Raw genomic sequence first — 18,003 nt, forward strand, 5'->3', positions numbered from 1 at the left:
CAGGGGGCCGCGTCGATGTGCTGAATCGACGTCCTGGTTTGCGGGTCATTCGACCCAAGAGAGAAGGCTTCGTACCATCAGGGGGCCGCGCCAAAATGCTGATTCGGCGTCCTGGAGATCTCACATTCCCTTGAATGCAGGTGCTGAAGTGACGAGGGACAAGATGAAGGTCCGTTGGGGCCAGTACTTGAAGGAATCCCGAGAGAGGACTTTTCAAGCAGCGACAAAGTGGACGTTCCCGAGAGACAAGGAGCACGTGGTGAACTTGGAGAACATGATGTTCGGCAGCTTCTATGTCAAGGAACTCCAGCCTATCCTTGAGGGGACGAAGAGGCCAGTCATTGTTTGGGACGAAGCGCTCATTCAAGCCGAGTTGTACAAGCCAATCCCAACAACTTTGCATGGACAGTCGAGCTCACCGAGGATGTCTCTTTGAAGCACCATTCAAGATTTTTGTGTTGCCGAGGGCGGCAACAGATTAGGTGGGGGAGAGTGTGACGATCCGCACACTTGAATCCTTAGATTTATTTTATGCTTGTAATTTCATTTCCCTTGTACATTTGTAGTAAGTATTTTCTTAGTAGTTTTAGAATAGGTTTCCATAAATAGGTTGTTAGGCCCAGTTTAGCCTGGTCTGACCATAACCTGGCCTGACTCAACAAGGCTGATTGATCAATACAAGAACCGGACAAATCTGACCACTATTCAGCTGTTGAAGAATATTGTGGCAAGAAGACTACTAATTCCTGGAAAAGAAGCCGATAGTCGTATATCATAGCTTGGCGGAGTACTAAAAAACGACTGGATTAAGCGGATAAACAAGAAATGCGATTGTATCAGCCAGATAACCATGCCCTATTCTCAAGGAAGACCAAGTCCAAACCTAAAACTATTTAATCCATGAATCTGGACGGAAAGAAGAGAAAAAGCTAAGGATTGGTTGAGTTGAGAACGGGTCAAGCGAACTAATAGGAAGCATGCCCTATTATTCCGGCAACAACTCCTACCTTTGGGGAGAACGTTATACATTTATAACGTTATTCATTGTAACGTTGGGAGGACGGTAGAGAACTATAAATAAGAGAATTTAACAATTGTAAAGAATATTCATGATCAGTCAATCTTATCTATACTTTTTTTATTTATTCTTGAGCATTCAGATATTCATACAATATTGTGTCAGGTCTATCAAAATAATAACAACATTATACTTTATACTTATTTCTTTCTTTATCATTTATTTACACTATTCTAATCTTATAGAACTAGATACCCTGATCACTACATAACTAAGCCGGATCCCTTCAGGAAAATCCTGCTAAAACAATTGGCGCCCACCGTGGGGCATCTAGTTCTTCAAACCAATAAAATTCTCCTTATTATCTTTCAATTAATATTCACACACAAAAATGGTGGAACTCACATTTGAACAACAATTAGCGGCTGCTCTCGGCCAAAATCAAGGAATTGGAAACAATCCAAGAGAAAGCGGCTCAGTGAAGCGAGAAATCAATAGGTGAAGGAATCGAGTCTAGCCTGAAGAAGAAATTGGAAAATCGGGCTTCGGGCTCCAAGACCGATTCGAACCAGGAACCCCATTCTCATCCATCATCAAAAACATAGACTTCTCTAATTTTGGAACCCCGGAGAAGGATACATTATCCAGCACTCCAACCATTCCCAATGATGAGACAAACAAAATCAAGCAAAGAATAATGATAGCTATGCTTCAGAAATCCAAAAACTCCACAACAAAATAGAAAATATACCCGGAGTACCGGACCACTGTGGGTCAAGTAGAAATTGTGTGACTTTGCGGATTCACCCTTTGCGAGATGAAATTGCAAAGATTGATCTGCCAAGAAATTCTTGTCCCATCCATGAGAACTTATGATGGAACTTCCGATTCACAAAATCATGTTGCCATATTTAAACAAAAAATGTTGGCCGCCTCAATACCCAGTGAACTCAGGCAAGTCTGCATGTGCAAAGGCTTTGGCACAACCACGACCGGAGCAAAGACATTACGGTGGTTCATCAATCTACCAAATGGAGGTATCAAGAATTTTGCAGAATTGATCAATGCCTTCAACCAACAATTCGCAAGTAGCAGAGATATGGCCAAGAGACCCAAAGAACTGTTCAGGGTAAAACAACTTTCTGAAGAATCTCTCAAAGAATTCTGGCCGATTTGTCAAAGAAAAGGTGGCCATTCCCGGATGCGATGAAGAAAAGCGGTAGAAGCATTGACAAGGAGTCGCTTGACGGTGACATCTATGCGAGATCTAACCAAGAAAGCATGTCCAACCTTTGCCTTTGTCCAATCCATCGCCTTAGAGCATGTCGATTAGAAGAAGATCTCAACTTCAAGACGAACTCATCCGGAGGAAAGCAAGGCTATGGACACACCAACGGGGAAAAGTTCATACCGAGAAAGGAGGCAATCCTAGATCAAGCACCCTATTCCAGGCCCGAACGATCCGAAGTCAATATGACACAAGAGCATAAAGGTAACCTTTCTAGCCTCCCAACTATTCCTGAATATAACTTCTCTATTAATACTGCAGGATTAATCAAACGCACGGAAAACACGGGAGATACGGTCGGATGGCCAAAGAAATCCGACAACCCCTGGGAAAGATCCAACAAGATGGTGTGACTTCCATCAAGACATCGGACACACCACAGAAGAATGCATTCAGCTCAGGAAACAAGTGGCATATCTTCTAAAGAAAGGCTACTTGAAAGATATAATCCAAGATCAAAGAATAAAGATGAAGGACAAAATAAGAGAGACCCGGAGCGGCGAGAGATCCTCCTCCTCCTCCTCCCATCTATGAAGTCAAATTCATAAATGGAGGATCGAAATCGTGGTCCGACCACTCTGCTGACCAAGAGAATATCCAGGGAATCAAGACTCCAACCTCCTTCCAGGCCCGAGTCATTGCCTGCTATTACCTTTGATGACTCGGATCGCAAGGAATATCGGTCTACACCATGATGACCTAGTAATCACAATGCAAATCGGCACGACCAAAGTATCAAGAATCCACGATAGATGGAGGAAGCTCAATCAACCTGGTGATGCTTGCGTTCTTAAAGCTATGAAGATAGACGAAGGAAAGATCATCAAAAAATCCAGCGTCTGGTTGGATTCGGTGGAGAAACAAAGAACACCCTGGGAGAAATCAGCTTGCCTACCTATGTGGAAGGCGTGGCTTCATATGAAAGATTTGGAGTAATGGATTGCCTGTCCTCGTATAATGTAATCCTGGGCAGACCATGGATCCACAATGTCAAAGCAATCCCATCAACATACCATCAATGCGTGAAAATTCCAACAGAATGGGGGATAACCACCATCAGAGGAGAACAAAGGATGGCTCAGGAATGTTACACTCAGGCTTTGAAACCCTCAAAGTCAGGTAAGTCCCTTGCATAGCAATTAAAGTCACTGTCGGGGAAGAATACATAGCACAAACACAGATGGAAACAGGAGAAGTCATATTAGACCCTGAATTCCCGACAGGAAAGTACTTGTAGGGTCGGATGCACCCGACTCAATCGGACCAAATCGGTCACTTTCTTAAAACTAAAATGTCTTGTTTTGCTTGGTCACATTTTGATATGACTGGTATAGATGCTGATGTTATTACTCATAAGTTGAACATTGACAAATCCTTTAAGCCTGTACAGCAAAAGAGAAGAAAATTTGCTGCAGAAAGGCACGAAATTATCAACCAAGAAGTTGACAAGCTACTGGACATGGGAATGATCAGGGAAGTGATGTACCCGACGGCTTGCAAACGTGGTAGTCGTCCAAAAGAAAAATGGCAAATGGAGAGTCCGCGTAGATTACACCGACTTAAACAAAGCCTGCCCAAAAGATCCATTTCCCTTACCACACATCGATGCAATGGTAGATGCCACTGCAGGCCACGAAATGTTGACATTCATGGATGCCTCGGTGGATTCAACCCAGATAAAAATGCACCAAGCAGACCAGGAAAGCACGACTTTCATCACCGAAAAAGAGGTATATATTGTTATCTTTGCTATGCCCTTTGGATTAAAAAATGCGGTGCAACCTACCAAAGACTAGTCAACATGATGTTCAAAGATCAGATAGGAGACACCATGGAAGTCTATATAGATGACATGGTAGTCAAATCAAAAAAAAGGCGAAGACCACGTCAAAGACCACGGAAATAGCCTTTCAAATCTTTGGAAAAATTCAATATGAAGCTCAACCCACAAAAATGCCACTTTGGAGTCTCGGCAGGCAAATTCTGGGCTACATGGTGACAAAAAGAGAGGAATAGAAGCCAGCCCTGAGCAGATCAAAGCTATCCTGGAGCTAGAACCACCAAAAACAGTCAAAGACATACAAAAGCCGATTTGGAAGAATAGCGGCCCTGAGAACAGATTCATCTCAAGATCATCGAGAAAGATGCAAATCATTCTATAACCTGCTAAGGAAGAACAAGGACTTTCAATGGACCCCGATCATCAGCCGCCTTTGAAGACCTGAAAATATACCTATCCTCTCCCCCCCTTTGGCTAAACCGGTCAAAGATGAACCCCCGACAAGTATACATCGATCCACAGAACTCGCTATCGGTGCGAGTCTGGTCAAAGAAAAACAGACGGACAACAAGACTGTCTATTATGTAAGTAAAAGTCTCTTTGGATGCAGAGATCGGTATGGCCTACTAGAAAAATATGTTTTAGCTTTAATAATGAGTTGCACAAAATTAAGACCATATTTTGAAAGTCACCCTATAATAGTCAGAACAAATCTTCCTATTAAGTCTGTACTTAGGAGACCAGAATTGTCCGGACGAATGTGCAAATGGTCGATCCACTAAGCACATATAATATAACATTTGAACCAAGGACATGGCAATTAAGTCACAAGCACTAGCAGATTTTGTGGGTGATTTTAGTCCGACCCTAGAACCCGACCTAATAAAAGAAGTAAATAAAGCGACCGGCGACCAAACGGACCTAGAATGGACCCTATTTGTCGATGGAGCGGCCAACACAAGGGGCACAGGCCTAGGTGTAGTACTAAAATCACCACAGGGGGATAAGATAGTACAGGCTATAAGTTGTGCATTTGAGGCCACCAACAATGAGGCAGAATATGAAGCCACGATAGCGGGTTAAAGGTATGTATTGATCTTGGTGTGCAAAATTTAAAGGTACGCACCGATTCCCTTCTTGTCTCCAACCAGGTAAATGGCATATATCTTGCAAAAGACCCCAAAATGATGCTTTATCTAGATGTTGTTCAAATGCTAAAATCAAAGTTTAAAAACTTTGATATTGACCAAATTTCCAGGGACTTAAATACCCAGGCCGATGCCTTAGCCGGCCTAGGGTCCAACTTTAGTCCCCTTGATTTTGACAAAATACCCATTGTGCATTTATTAGAACCGGCAATAAACAAACAAAATGAAAGTTTCCCAATCTACATTGCTAATTCTTGGACGAAACCTTACTATGACTGGCTACAACAGGGAATCCTACCCTTAAATAAGCAAGATGCCAGAGCACTGAAAATAAAAGCTGCTTCGTATACTATTATTGACAACGTGCTTTTTAAGAAATCGCAGGCCGGACCTTACCTCGGATGCCCGGAACCACGGGAAGCTAAGCAAATATTATCGAGAAATCCATGAAGGATCTGTGGAAATCACAAAGGTGGAAGAAGCCTGGCAAGCAAAATACTCAGAACAGGATATTATTGGCCCACCTTAAGAGCCGATTGCCTGGATTTTAGCTCTAAATGCAAAGCCTGTCAGATTCACGGACCATATATCCATCAGCCATCTGAGGAACTACATTCCATATCCGCACCCTGGCCATTTATGAAGTGGGGCATGGATATAGTAGGGAAACTACCTCAAGCACCCGGACAGAAAGTCTTCATGTTAGCAATGACTGATTACTTTTCCAAGTGGATAGAAGCTGAATCATACAGGCAAGTCAAGGAGAAGGATGTCATAGCATTCATCAAACATAACATCATATGTAGATATGGCATCCCCTCCGAAATAGTATGCGACAATGGCACACAATTTGTGGGAAAAAGAACAGCAGCCTTCTGTGCTCAATGGAACATCAACCTGGTAACATCCACACCAGGATATCCAAAAGCCAACGGTCAAGGCGAGAATCCGTAACAAAGTGGTGATCAGTTGCATAAAGAAAAAGCTGGAAAGAAAAAAAAGGCGGATGGGTCAAGAACTCCCCCTGGTCCTCTAGGGCTGTGAACCACGCCTAAAACATCCACTGGCCAAACCCCCTATTCCTTGGTCTATGGATGTGAAGCAGTAATTCCGGCTGAGGTGGACATTCCATCAGCCAGATGTAGCCTAAACACAACAACAAACAACATACCTCTAATAGAGGATAGCCTGGACTTAACAGAAGAGCTAAGAGATGCAGCAAGCATCAGGTTAGCAGCATACCAACAAAGAGTTGCGAAAAGCTACAACAAGACTGTCAAAGCCAGGGTATTCAGGGTAGGAGATCTCGTTCTCAGAAAAGTATTCCAAAACACAAAAGAAAAGAATCTTTGGCAAATTGGCCGCAACTGGGAAGGCCCCTATCGATTGATTCAATAGTCGGCCGGGGAGCTTATAGACTACAAACCCGGACGGCGAAATGATCCGAGAGCCTGGAATATTACACATTTAAAACTATTTCACATATAGAATATATCACACAAACCAGGTATAACTTTTTACTTCAAATACTTCTTGCCTTGAACCTACGTGTATGATACTTGCAATTACATGAATAAATGCCATATATGATTTCTTCAATTTATATGTCCAAACACTTATTTATATTCTCATATTCATTTAGCGAAATCTTCAACACTTGTTTTACATATTGCATTTTAATTAAAACAAATCTCAAAGATTGGGGCCACCCCACCAAATATCCAATCGATACCCAAAATTCGGTTGCAAAACGAGGCCTTTAAATATCGAGCTCAACATACAAATCCGGAAAATCTATTCTGAATTGTATGACATAGGTGGGTCATAAGCCCTCCGCATGTGCAACAACCCCACCCATAACACATTAAAGCGGCTCGATCGATCGAATAAGCGCTCGATCGATCGAATAAGCGCCTGATCGGTCAAAAATCGGCTCGATCGATCGAACAATGGCGAGATCCGAAGACATGTCCAACATCAGTACCTTATCAAAACACAAAAAGAAACAAAACAGAGACCAAATATTTATTCACCCAAAATACTGGACCCACCTAATAACCATCCATCCCAGGGACATTCCCCCTGGATGGGCCAAAAAATTCCTTAAAACTCTAAATATTCATTCCAGGGACATTCCCCCTGGATAGACCAAAACCCAAAAGAAAAAACTAAGTTATTTTTGAGCCAGTAACCGACTCACAACCATCCACCATCTCCTAATCACCAGACTTTGCCTTGGAAGGAGGAGAATCCACTTCTTCTTCTTGACCCATGTTGGCCAAGTCGGGATACCGAGCATCCGAGTGTCTCATCTCGGTCCGGATTCCAATCGGCCCGATCGGATTCTCGGGTCCCTCATAGCATCAACCCGACCTTTTCCGAAGAAATCCGAGCCGCATCGCCCAACCTCGCCTCCACTAACTCCTTTTCAGCAGCAAGCTCTTCATTCTTTTTCAATCGATCTGCATTGCACGCTTCTCGACCTCAACTCCAGCCTAATGACCTTCTCGGCATTTTTTCAGACCACCTCACAAACTATAGCGACCCTGGTTGACTCCTTAGCTGCCGCCAACCGAGATTGGAGCACCACTTCATTACCCCCTGGATGAGTGCGGTCGCGGTTTAGCCTATCCACTTTTCCTCCAAGTGGTAACCTTGGCTCAAGGCGTCCCTAAGCCGACAAGCGTGCTTGACCAAACATCCAACCCCCGCGTACATACAAAATCAATTAGGCAAATACAAGGTAAAACAAAAAGCATATAAACTATAAAAAACAGATACAACTAACCTCTCTAGCCTGGGAAGCGAGTTCGTGACCCTTGTTACAAGAAGAGTCGAATAGAAACCACCCTGGTAGACGAATCAAGGGTACTAGCAGACAACAGTTGGTCGCTCATCCTTGCAGAAAATTCATCTATCCGAGCCCGGGCATCATCCATGTCATCAATCCTAGCAGGCACCTGCCTTATACTCCTGAGTGGCTGAGCCGGGATAGGCTGTTTCCCTCCTTCCTCCTCTTCCAAGATATCATCCTCTCTCTTCCTTTTTGAGCACGGACGACCCTCGGTGACACTATCCAGGCGGATCTTGAGGAGGTGGACATCGAAATCGGGATATCCAAAGTCTTGTCACTCCCACTAGTTTCTGGCTCTTGGACTGTTCGGCAATCCTAGCCACCCTGACCTTCAAATCCTTGGCGAGAAAAGCTAGCCTTGACCTAGCGAGAAGACCTAAACACTGGATACATAAAATATACGTAAATATCAAACCAAAAAGCAACAAGAAGACAACAGCCAAAATAAAAGCATGCAGAAGACGTACAGAAAGAGCAAGAGAACTAGGCTTGCCTTTGGGTACTCTGACCCCAGTCAGCTTGGTCTTCATATACCGGGGCAACAATTCCCTGCCCAAGCAGGCTGGCCAGGTCCTCTCTTCCTCAGGAATGGCAAGGAAAGCATCTATCCTTGCAATAGCCTCCTCATCCAGAGGATCACAACTCCAATCAGGAGCTACAAAAACCACCAAAATTACACAGGTAAGAATCGAAACCCATCAAATTCATATGATATATTGCAAAATAAAAAGGTACAAGGAACCTACCACTCTCCAAGGAGGATATCTCGGGTAATCAAAGCCCGATCCCAAAGTCTCGGTCCAGGACAAACGGGAAAGTCTTTGCCCAATTCTTATCATCTCCAGAATCCAGGTTAGTAATTAATGGAGACATTTTCGATTTTATTCTCAAATTAAAACGACCATCAACAGGATTTTTCATATGATAAACTCCCTTAATATCGTTAATAGTAATTACAAGATTATGTTTAGCACATAAATTTTCAATAGAGTGGATAAGTTTCCAAACCATTGGCATAATCTGAAAAGGTGATACCTCCATAGCACGAATGGTATCAATCATCAAAGGAGTAAAAGGCAACTTACAGCCTGCTTTGAACGCCCATTCAAAAATACAGAACCAACCAGGTGAGACCCAGTTAGCCCTGACCGGGCAGGATTCAGGGATCCACACGGTAGATTCGGGAATTATTTTCTTCTCCCTTAGAATCTTGTCATAGTTCGTTTTTAGCAAATTCTCCTCAGGGAAAGAAGAATCAAGAGATTGAAGAGCGTGAATACGAGAATCCCGATACTTGAAAGCCACGGGCCCGAGCGGGAGGATCAATTTCCCTTACCTCCTCCTCTTGAATATCGTGGGTTCGGGCTCAACGATAGCAGCAGCAGCGACTCTGCGGGAAGCGGGCGTTTTTTGGCTCCCATATTTTTAGATTGTTTGATTTATTAAAATTGTCGAGAATATGCAAAGTAATGTGAGAACAAGATTACTAAGAAGAAGGGAAGAAATTGGAAGAATTTTAGAAGAGTCTCGAGAAGAATATTCAGCAAAGAAAGTGGAGGAAAATTGATCTTGCCCTAAATACCGTATTTATAGAGAAGTGAATAACGGCATAAAAAACCTAGGAATTGTAAAACGTCGGCATGATGTCACGTAGCCGTTGCGGTGTTCAACGGTAAATAGGAGTCTAAGAGTCACTAAATGAATATGATTCTCTCTAATTAGTTAACCCGGTAAAATTGACATCTCACCCCTGGCCGGATCCAAAGACGGGTAAAATGTCAAGGGGCAATTGTTAGGCCCAGTTTGCTGATCGACCATAACCTGGCCCGACTCAACAAGGCTGATTGATCAATACAAGAACCAGGACAAATCGACCACTATTCATTTCTTTGAAGAATATTGTGGCAAGAAGACTACTAATTCTGGAAAAGAAGCCGATAGTCGTATATCATAGCTTGGCGGAGTACTAAAAACAGACTGGATTAAGCGGATAAACAAGAAATGCGATTGTATCGCCCGGATAACCATGCCCTATTCTCAAGGAAGACCAAGTCCAAACCTAAAACTATTTAATCCATGAATCTGGACGGAAAGAAGAGAAAAAGCTAAGGATTGGTTGAGTTGAGAACGGGTCAAGCGAACTAATAGGAAGCATGCCCTATTATTCCGGCAACAACTCCTACCTTTGGGGAGAACGTTATACATTTATAACGTTATTCATTGTAACGTTGGGAGGACGGTAGAGAACTATAAATAAGAGAATTTAACAATTGTAAAGAATATTCATGATCAGTCAATCTTATCTATACTTTTTTTATTTATTCTTGAGCATTCAGATATTCATACAATATTGTGTCAGGTCTATCAAAATAATAACAACATTATACTTTATACTTATTTCTTTCTTTATCATTCATTTACACTATTCTAATCTTATAGAACTAGATACCCTGATCACTACATAACTAAGCCGGATCCCTTCAGGAAAATCCTGCTAAAACATAGGTATATCGCTATTCTGAACTAAACTTGTAAAATCAATGTTTCCTGCTACCAGGATGTAAATATCAAATTTCCCTCTTTAGGGAGTACTAGTGAATGAAAATCTACTTCCTACCTTGTGCCTTCGTATTGCTTGTTGTTGCTTTGTTGTGAACGACTCTTAGCCTTCACTTTACTAACAAGCCGTGTTTGTGGGATCGACACTAGGATCCCGACTCACACCCCGAGACCCGAGTATCATGCTAGTGGGCGATCCCTCACTAGTACGTAGAGCCTTGTCGCTTGCATCTTGCCTTGAGAGAAGGCAAAGGTGTGCGCCACGGTCCGGCAAAAGTAGCGGACCGTGACACTCAGGCTCACCCCTAGTATTCCAGTAGAACCAAGACTCACACAACCGGACAATACTAGACATTATCTAGAGGACGACTCACTACAAGTAACTATTTATAATGAATATTTCATACAAGTATTATATTAATAAATATTTCACTTCATAATTTAACATGCCGGTTAAATAAAGAAAATAAAATATAACAAGTAGTAATGAATAATTTACGTTATGTGAAAAATTTACGGAATACAAACAAATCTAATACAAGTTACAAAATGAGCCCAACATTTAGGACCAAAAGAGCCCAAGAATTTGGATCATAGGAGCCCAACAAAGAAAACCGATTGAATCCAACAATTAGAGCCTAATATGCAAAAGAACGATATTTATGAGCCATGTTATACGAAACACGAGACAAAACGTAAACAAACCAAAATCCGAACCACCCATAAGCAAATACGAGTCAACAAGAGAAAACTTTGGTCATGATACGAATAAAAAGCATAAACAACCATCATACACGAAGGATAAATATATTTATAGAACTTGAAACGGTAAAACGGGCGCCATTTACTCATACGGACTCCGAATCGAGTGATTCAAGTGGCTAAACCACCTAATTTTTTTGACGCCGGTCCATCTGTCATATTTTCAGTGGTGTTGGAGGTCGTCCCGGTCAGGTATGACGGTGTCCAGGCTAACACGGGTGAGTTTGAGACGGGTTTCTAAGCACGAGTAAGGCGGCAATCGTCCCTAATAGTTACCCATATCATACATGTATATACATATGAGACGTAAATTAACAAGTTGGCTCAAATCACCCAAGAAACCAACTCAAAAACAGTCCACAAAATACACCCATCAACAATCTATACACATGGTTTCTAGACAATTTGTGAAGCCGTCTTAAGACGAAATTTTAAGCTTGAAAGGGGTGAAATTTCTCACATACCACCAACCCATTACATACTTGGGCACACAAAGGAGGCGGGAATCAACTATTTGGTTCAAATTATCCGTGGGATCGACTAAAAAACAGTCCACAAAAGTCACTCATCATCAACTTATATATACATGGTTTTTCTAGCAAATTCATGAGGCCGTCTTAAGACAAGTTTTTAAGCATGTTACAAGGCCGAATTCATCCAAACAAAAGACCATATTCATTCATGTATATGCACACAAGACGTGAGTAATCAAATTGACTCGAACCAACAACAATTCCAGCCTAAAAATTGCGTCCAAAACTGACCAAAGACAACCCATTTCCACGGTTTAAACTTTATGCAAAATGGACAAATTAATATAGGATGCTGCAAATGGACAAGCAAACAAGGGAATCTATCTAACCAACATAGTACGTAATTCTTCCTTGTTACTTTGTTTATCACTCTCTGAATGTTTATGTTAGTCTGTTACTACCTCGTATTATTTTTCCAAAATGAGTTTTTGTCCACACCCTTCATGATTTCGTTTTCTTGTATGTTTCATCATTTGTTTAACCGAGTCATTTTAAGACAACTTTTAAGACCTAACGAGATGAAATTTTACACAGCCATACTACCGTTTTCATACAAGAATTATGCGAAAATTTCATAAAGAAAGAAGCTTTACCACAACTAAGCATCCAACATACAAATTTAGCACACAAAACGACATGACAACAAGTAATTTCGACATTTTGTCGAGTAACCTATCACCGTTACCTTTAACCTCGCAAATTCCAGAGCAAAACGTCCAAAACACGAGCCTATCTTCAGTCTTCAACTAAAAAGGAGGAAAAACGAGTTGTTTAAGTCATAAAACCGAGTTTGTCATAAGATGCCCATTTCGAAAATTCAACAAGATTAAGACTTTCTTACCTAGAAACGAGGAGGAAGAAGAGAGGAAGCTAATGGTGTAAAAATCATCGAGTTTGGTCGAGAAATGAAGGCGGGATCGGAGTTTGAAGGTCGATGAAAATGGTTGTTGGTTGTTGCTGTTGTTTTGTTGTTTCACGCAGGGAAAAGGAAGAAGAAAGGAAAGAGTGAGGGGATGGGGACGGCTCATCAACAACAACAATAATATAATAATAATAATAATAATAATAATAATAATAATAATAATAATAATCTATATCTATCTATCTATATTAATAAAGGAAGCTTTTTTCGAGCGATTATAGAGAGTCCAAATTTTCGGAATAACTTTGGAGCAATAAATTAATAAACAAGTGAAATGAGAGATATTATATAAGATATTAAATAATAGTTTTTTTTTTTTTTTTGGTACATAAGAGGGGCAAAGCCCCGAAACTAACTAGAAACAATACGTGGAAAAGAGACACCTAGGACATCTTCACGAAGAATGGAGCGGAGATCGGAAAGAGGAGCCGAGAAAATAGTTGTAGTAGGATCCGAAGAGACGCCTTTATTTGCAAGCCAATCAGCCGCTCGATTGGCTTCCCTGTAAGTATGGTCAATCTTGACCACCCACCCAGCCAGCTTAATCAACTCTTTGCATCGTAGAACTAGAGGGCGTAGCCCGTTACTTAGAAGCTGCTCTTCACGAAAGAATTTTACACAAGATTCGTTGTCCATGAGGACAAGTAGCCTGGGAATATGTAAGGTCCTTGCGTGTTCTAAGCCGGTTAATAGTGCCCGCATTTTAGCTCTCATAGAATTACAAATGCCACAGGAAAAGGAATAGGCTGAAACGAAGTTACCCGTATCGTCACGTATTATACCACCACACCCTGCATAGCCGGGATTGCCCTTAGACGCTCCATCCGTATTTAACAAAAACCAACCAAAGGGAGGAGGATGCCATCTGACACAAATCTCCTCATAGGTAGTACCTGGTGCCGAGATGAATAGAGAAAACGGGTCAAAAGCATTCTTCGAACTGGTAAATTGTTGATATAGAAAACCGAGAGGATCGACGGGATTCTCATTCCCTCTTCCGAATATAGCATTATTCCGCCACTTCCATATCCACCAACAAGTAATAGCGAATTTCATTGGCCAATCCTCGGGAGCGTGACTCGATGTATTACGTATATTATAAGTTATCCAGGTAGAAAAGGGCAGGGAGAAGAATTGGTTTGCTGACATGGGAAGTCCAATGGCATTCCATAATTCGACCGAGTAAGGACAAAGACGAAGTAAGTGATCAGTGCATTCATCCTCTGACATACATCTCGGGCACATGGGATCGTCTGACAAACCGCGGCGAACTCTATTATAATTGCACATAATACGACCGTGGGATGGAATCCATATAAACATACGGATTCTTTGTTGGACCGGTAGTTTCCATATGAGGTGCCAATCAACAGTGTTGGATTCCGAAGGTAGTTCATTCGGACGAATAAAAGCAAGGGCAGATTTGATAGTGAATTTACCGTTTGAAGACCCATTCCAGAAGAAAGCATCCTCTATGTAAGGTTCGGGAGCTAAGGAGTAAGCTTCAATTTTTAATAGTTCTTCTCTTGGTAAGTAGTTGGAAAATAAGTCCCATTTCCATCCTGACGTATCATCCCACATATCGCTTACAGTGGCACCTAAGATAGACTCGGGTATATTTAAAATGGCTTTGTCCGATAAGCATCCTCCGTCCATCCAATTATGGTCCCAAAACAGAGTAGTCCTTCCATTTCCTAGGGCCATCGACGTGCCTGCTTCTACTATTCTGGCTTGTGAAGTAATTCCGGCCCATACATTCGACATATTCTGTTTGGGTTGGAACATGTTGACATCGCACCTTCCGTTGCAATATTTAGCCCGTAAGACTCTTGACCATAGCCGGTCAGGTTCAGCGAGGACCCTCCATCCTAATTTAGTTAGAAAAGCGGCATTAGCTTGACGTGCTGACCGTATTCCTAATCCTCCTAAGCTCTTGGGTTTTTGAATCGTGTCCCATGATATTAAATGAATTTTCCTTGAAGACTCATCCCCTCCCCATAAAAATCTCCGCGTCTTTCTGTCAAGAGAATCACATACGGTGCGAGGAATTTTAGCCGTCTGCATATTGTAGTTCGCGAGAGTAGAGAGCGTTGACTGAACGAGAGTAGTGCGGCCGGCAATGGACAAATGTTTAGTCTTCCAACCTGCAAGTCTCTTATTAAATTTTTCCTCCAAATGTGCGAAAGTGGCCCTTGTGACACGCCCATTTATAGTCGGAACTCCTAGATAAGTTCCCAAATCTTCGGTTGCTTCAAATCCCAGGAAACTTTGAATAGAATTTTGAATTGCTTCAGAGGTGTTGTTGGAAAAAAATACTCTTGATTTATTAACACTCACCTTTTCTCCTGAGGCTCTACAAAAATTATCGAGAACCCTCTGTATAATTTGGGCTTGGTCTAAACTAGCTTCCATAAAAAGCACCATGTCATCGGCAAAAAACAGATTCGAGATTACCGGTCCACCTCTGCATATCGGAATAGGACGCCAGTTATCCGCCCTTACTTCTTCATCTATAGCTTGTTGGAGTTTCTCAAGACACATTACAAATAAATAGGATGAAAGTGGGTCTCCTTGTCGAACTCCTCTTGTGGGTACAAATTTTTCCGTCGGCTCCCCATTCCATAAAATCTGCATAGAAGTCGTAGTAACGCATTCCATAATTGTATCGACTAATAAAGTAGGAAAACACATGTCCTTTAGAGTAGCTTCAATAAACGACCATTTAAGACGATCATAGGCCTTTTCGAGGTCGATCTTTATTGCCATAAGACCTCTGTTTCCTCTTTTCTTTTTCATTGTGTGAATAGTCTCTTGGAAGACCACTATATTGTCCGATATTTGTCTACCGGGTACGAAGCCACTTTGATTTTCGGATATGAGTTTAGGAAGAACTTTCTTGATTCTATTGGCGAGAACTTTGCTAACAATCTTGTAGGCGACATTACACAAACTAATAGGCCGAAATTGAGAGACATATTCCGGACCCGTTACTTTTGGGATTAGCACAATGTTAGTATCATTAATACCAGGGGGTAGACCCTGCCCTTCTAAGGCTTTCATCACCATTGCTAAGACGTCATTGCGGACTGTAACCCAGTGCTTTTGGTAAAAGAGTGCTTGAAACCCGTCTGGTCCCGGTGCTTTAAGCGGTCCCATCTGAAATATGGCTTTTTCTATCTCCGAGTGCGAATAATATCTTGTGAGCCATTCCCACTGTTCATTATTAAATTCTTGGAAAATATCATAAGGGACATAGGCATTAATGTCATCGGGAGTATAAATCGTGTAAAGTTCTTTGTAGTATGCAACAACAAGCTCTTTAACCGCAAAATAGGATCTTCAACCCATACGTCTTCACTGTTTCTTAAGGCATTGATACGGTTCCTCCATCTCCTAACAAGAGTATTGACATGAAAGTAAGATGTGTTTCGATCGCCATCTTTCAAATATTCGACCCGGGATTTTTGGTACCATAGCAATTCTTCTTGTTCAAGAGTCTCGTCTAACTCCCTTCTCAGCCTTGACTCCAGTTTAATTAAATTACTTGTGCGTTTTATCGAGAGATGTCTCTGGCATCCTTCAATGCGAGCCTTCAGTTGTCTTTTACGACGAAAGATATTACCAAATACATCCTCGTTCCATTGTTGTAATTTTTGGGACAGGTCCGACAGTTGAGTGACAATGTTATCAGACGGGGTCCAACTAGATGAGACAAACTCAGAGAATTTCTCATGCGTTAGCCACGCCGCTTGGAAACGGAATGGTTTCCTCACTGAGTTTAGCGGAGCAAATCCGTTAGGCGATATCAATAAGGGACAGTGGTCGGACTGAAAGGCCGGCAAATGTTTGACGCTCGCTTCGCCATAAAGAACGCTCCACTCACTATTGCACAAAGCTCTATCAAGACGAGCACTCTAACGAGTTTCCAAAGAATTGCCTCTAGCCCATGTATGTAACGGTCCAGAGAATTCGAGCTCAATTAATTCGCAATTTTCTATCCAATTATCAAATAACTCGCAACGACGGACCATATTGCTATCTCCTCCATGTCGTTCAGCCAAATTCCTGGTTTCGTTGAAGTCACCTGCTGCCATCCATGGATGATTATTTGACCGAGCGAAATTTTCTAATTCCGTCCAGAGCTCTCTACGATCAGTCGGATTAGGGCTTGCATAAACTGCAGAAAAGAACCAGGGCGGCTCTCCTCTTCGAACGACTTCAACAGTGAGATATTGATGGTGTTTAGTTACCGGTATAACATCCACTAACTCAGGTTTCCAGTAAACCCAAATACCGCCACTAAAGCCGATAGTATCTACTCGGGTATGACCTCCGTAACCAAGGATATTTCTCAATTTTTCTGCGTGGTCACCGCCCATATGTGTCTCGATAAGAGCCATAATAGTGGGTTTATACGTTTTCACTACTTCCTTTAAAGCGGTAATTTTTAATTTATTTCCCGCACCTTGAATATTCCATACCATACAAGAGATATGGGAAGATATTGGACTTAATCTTGGTATTAAATCAGACATATGAAAAGGACGATATTGTAAAGCAGATAGATATGCGCGACTTACAAGCGACAATACTTGTTCAATCCTCCATGGAATCGACATCTCTATCGAGAGAGACGTCGCTCCGCTTGATCGTTTCGAATTTGATCAACATGGCCGGGCTCTCCGGTACCATCACCCCCATAAAGGGACCGTGCATCTCCATCCATAGGGGCACAGTGATCCGGATTCGAGGGGGCACCATCTCGGTGAGGATGTTGCGGTAAATGTTGAAGTTGAGGGAGCGGGTTGTGGTGGTATGACACATGGGGAGCTGGGACTAACGCCATTCAACTGTGTTGGATTTTTGGGACAGGATTGTGGAATTAGCACAGAGGGTGAAACGGTTTGGACTGATATGGATTTTGAGTTAACTCGAATATTTTCAATATTCGTGATTTCTTGTAGAACAGTGGGACTATTGGATGGAGCCTTAGGTGAACTCTTTTTTTGGTAAATTTTAGAAGATTTTTCTGTATTACGGGTAAGAATTTTTTTATTACTAGAAATATTTCTGGAATCCTTATTAGTAGGAAGATTATTAGGTTGATTTTTAGAAGGTAATATTTGGGAAACAGAGGGA

General features: G+C 41.9%; 1 protein-coding gene across 1 annotated transcript; it reads right to left on the reverse strand.

The window, feature by feature from the left end:
• Window positions 1-16,778: 16,778 nt before the first annotated feature.
• On the reverse strand, window positions 16,779-17,483 carry LOC141646557 (uncharacterized). Its single transcript, XM_074454427.1, has one exon. The coding sequence runs from the start codon at window positions 17,481-17,483 to the stop codon at window positions 16,779-16,781; it is 705 nt and encodes a 234-aa protein (XP_074310528.1).
• Window positions 17,484-18,003: the final 520 nt, after the last annotated feature.

The sequence above is a fragment of the Silene latifolia genome, chromosome 3 (genome assembly GCF_048544455.1).
Source record: "Silene latifolia isolate original U9 population chromosome 3, ASM4854445v1, whole genome shotgun sequence".
In the NCBI taxonomy this organism is placed as follows: domain Eukaryota; kingdom Viridiplantae; phylum Streptophyta; class Magnoliopsida; order Caryophyllales; family Caryophyllaceae; genus Silene; species Silene latifolia.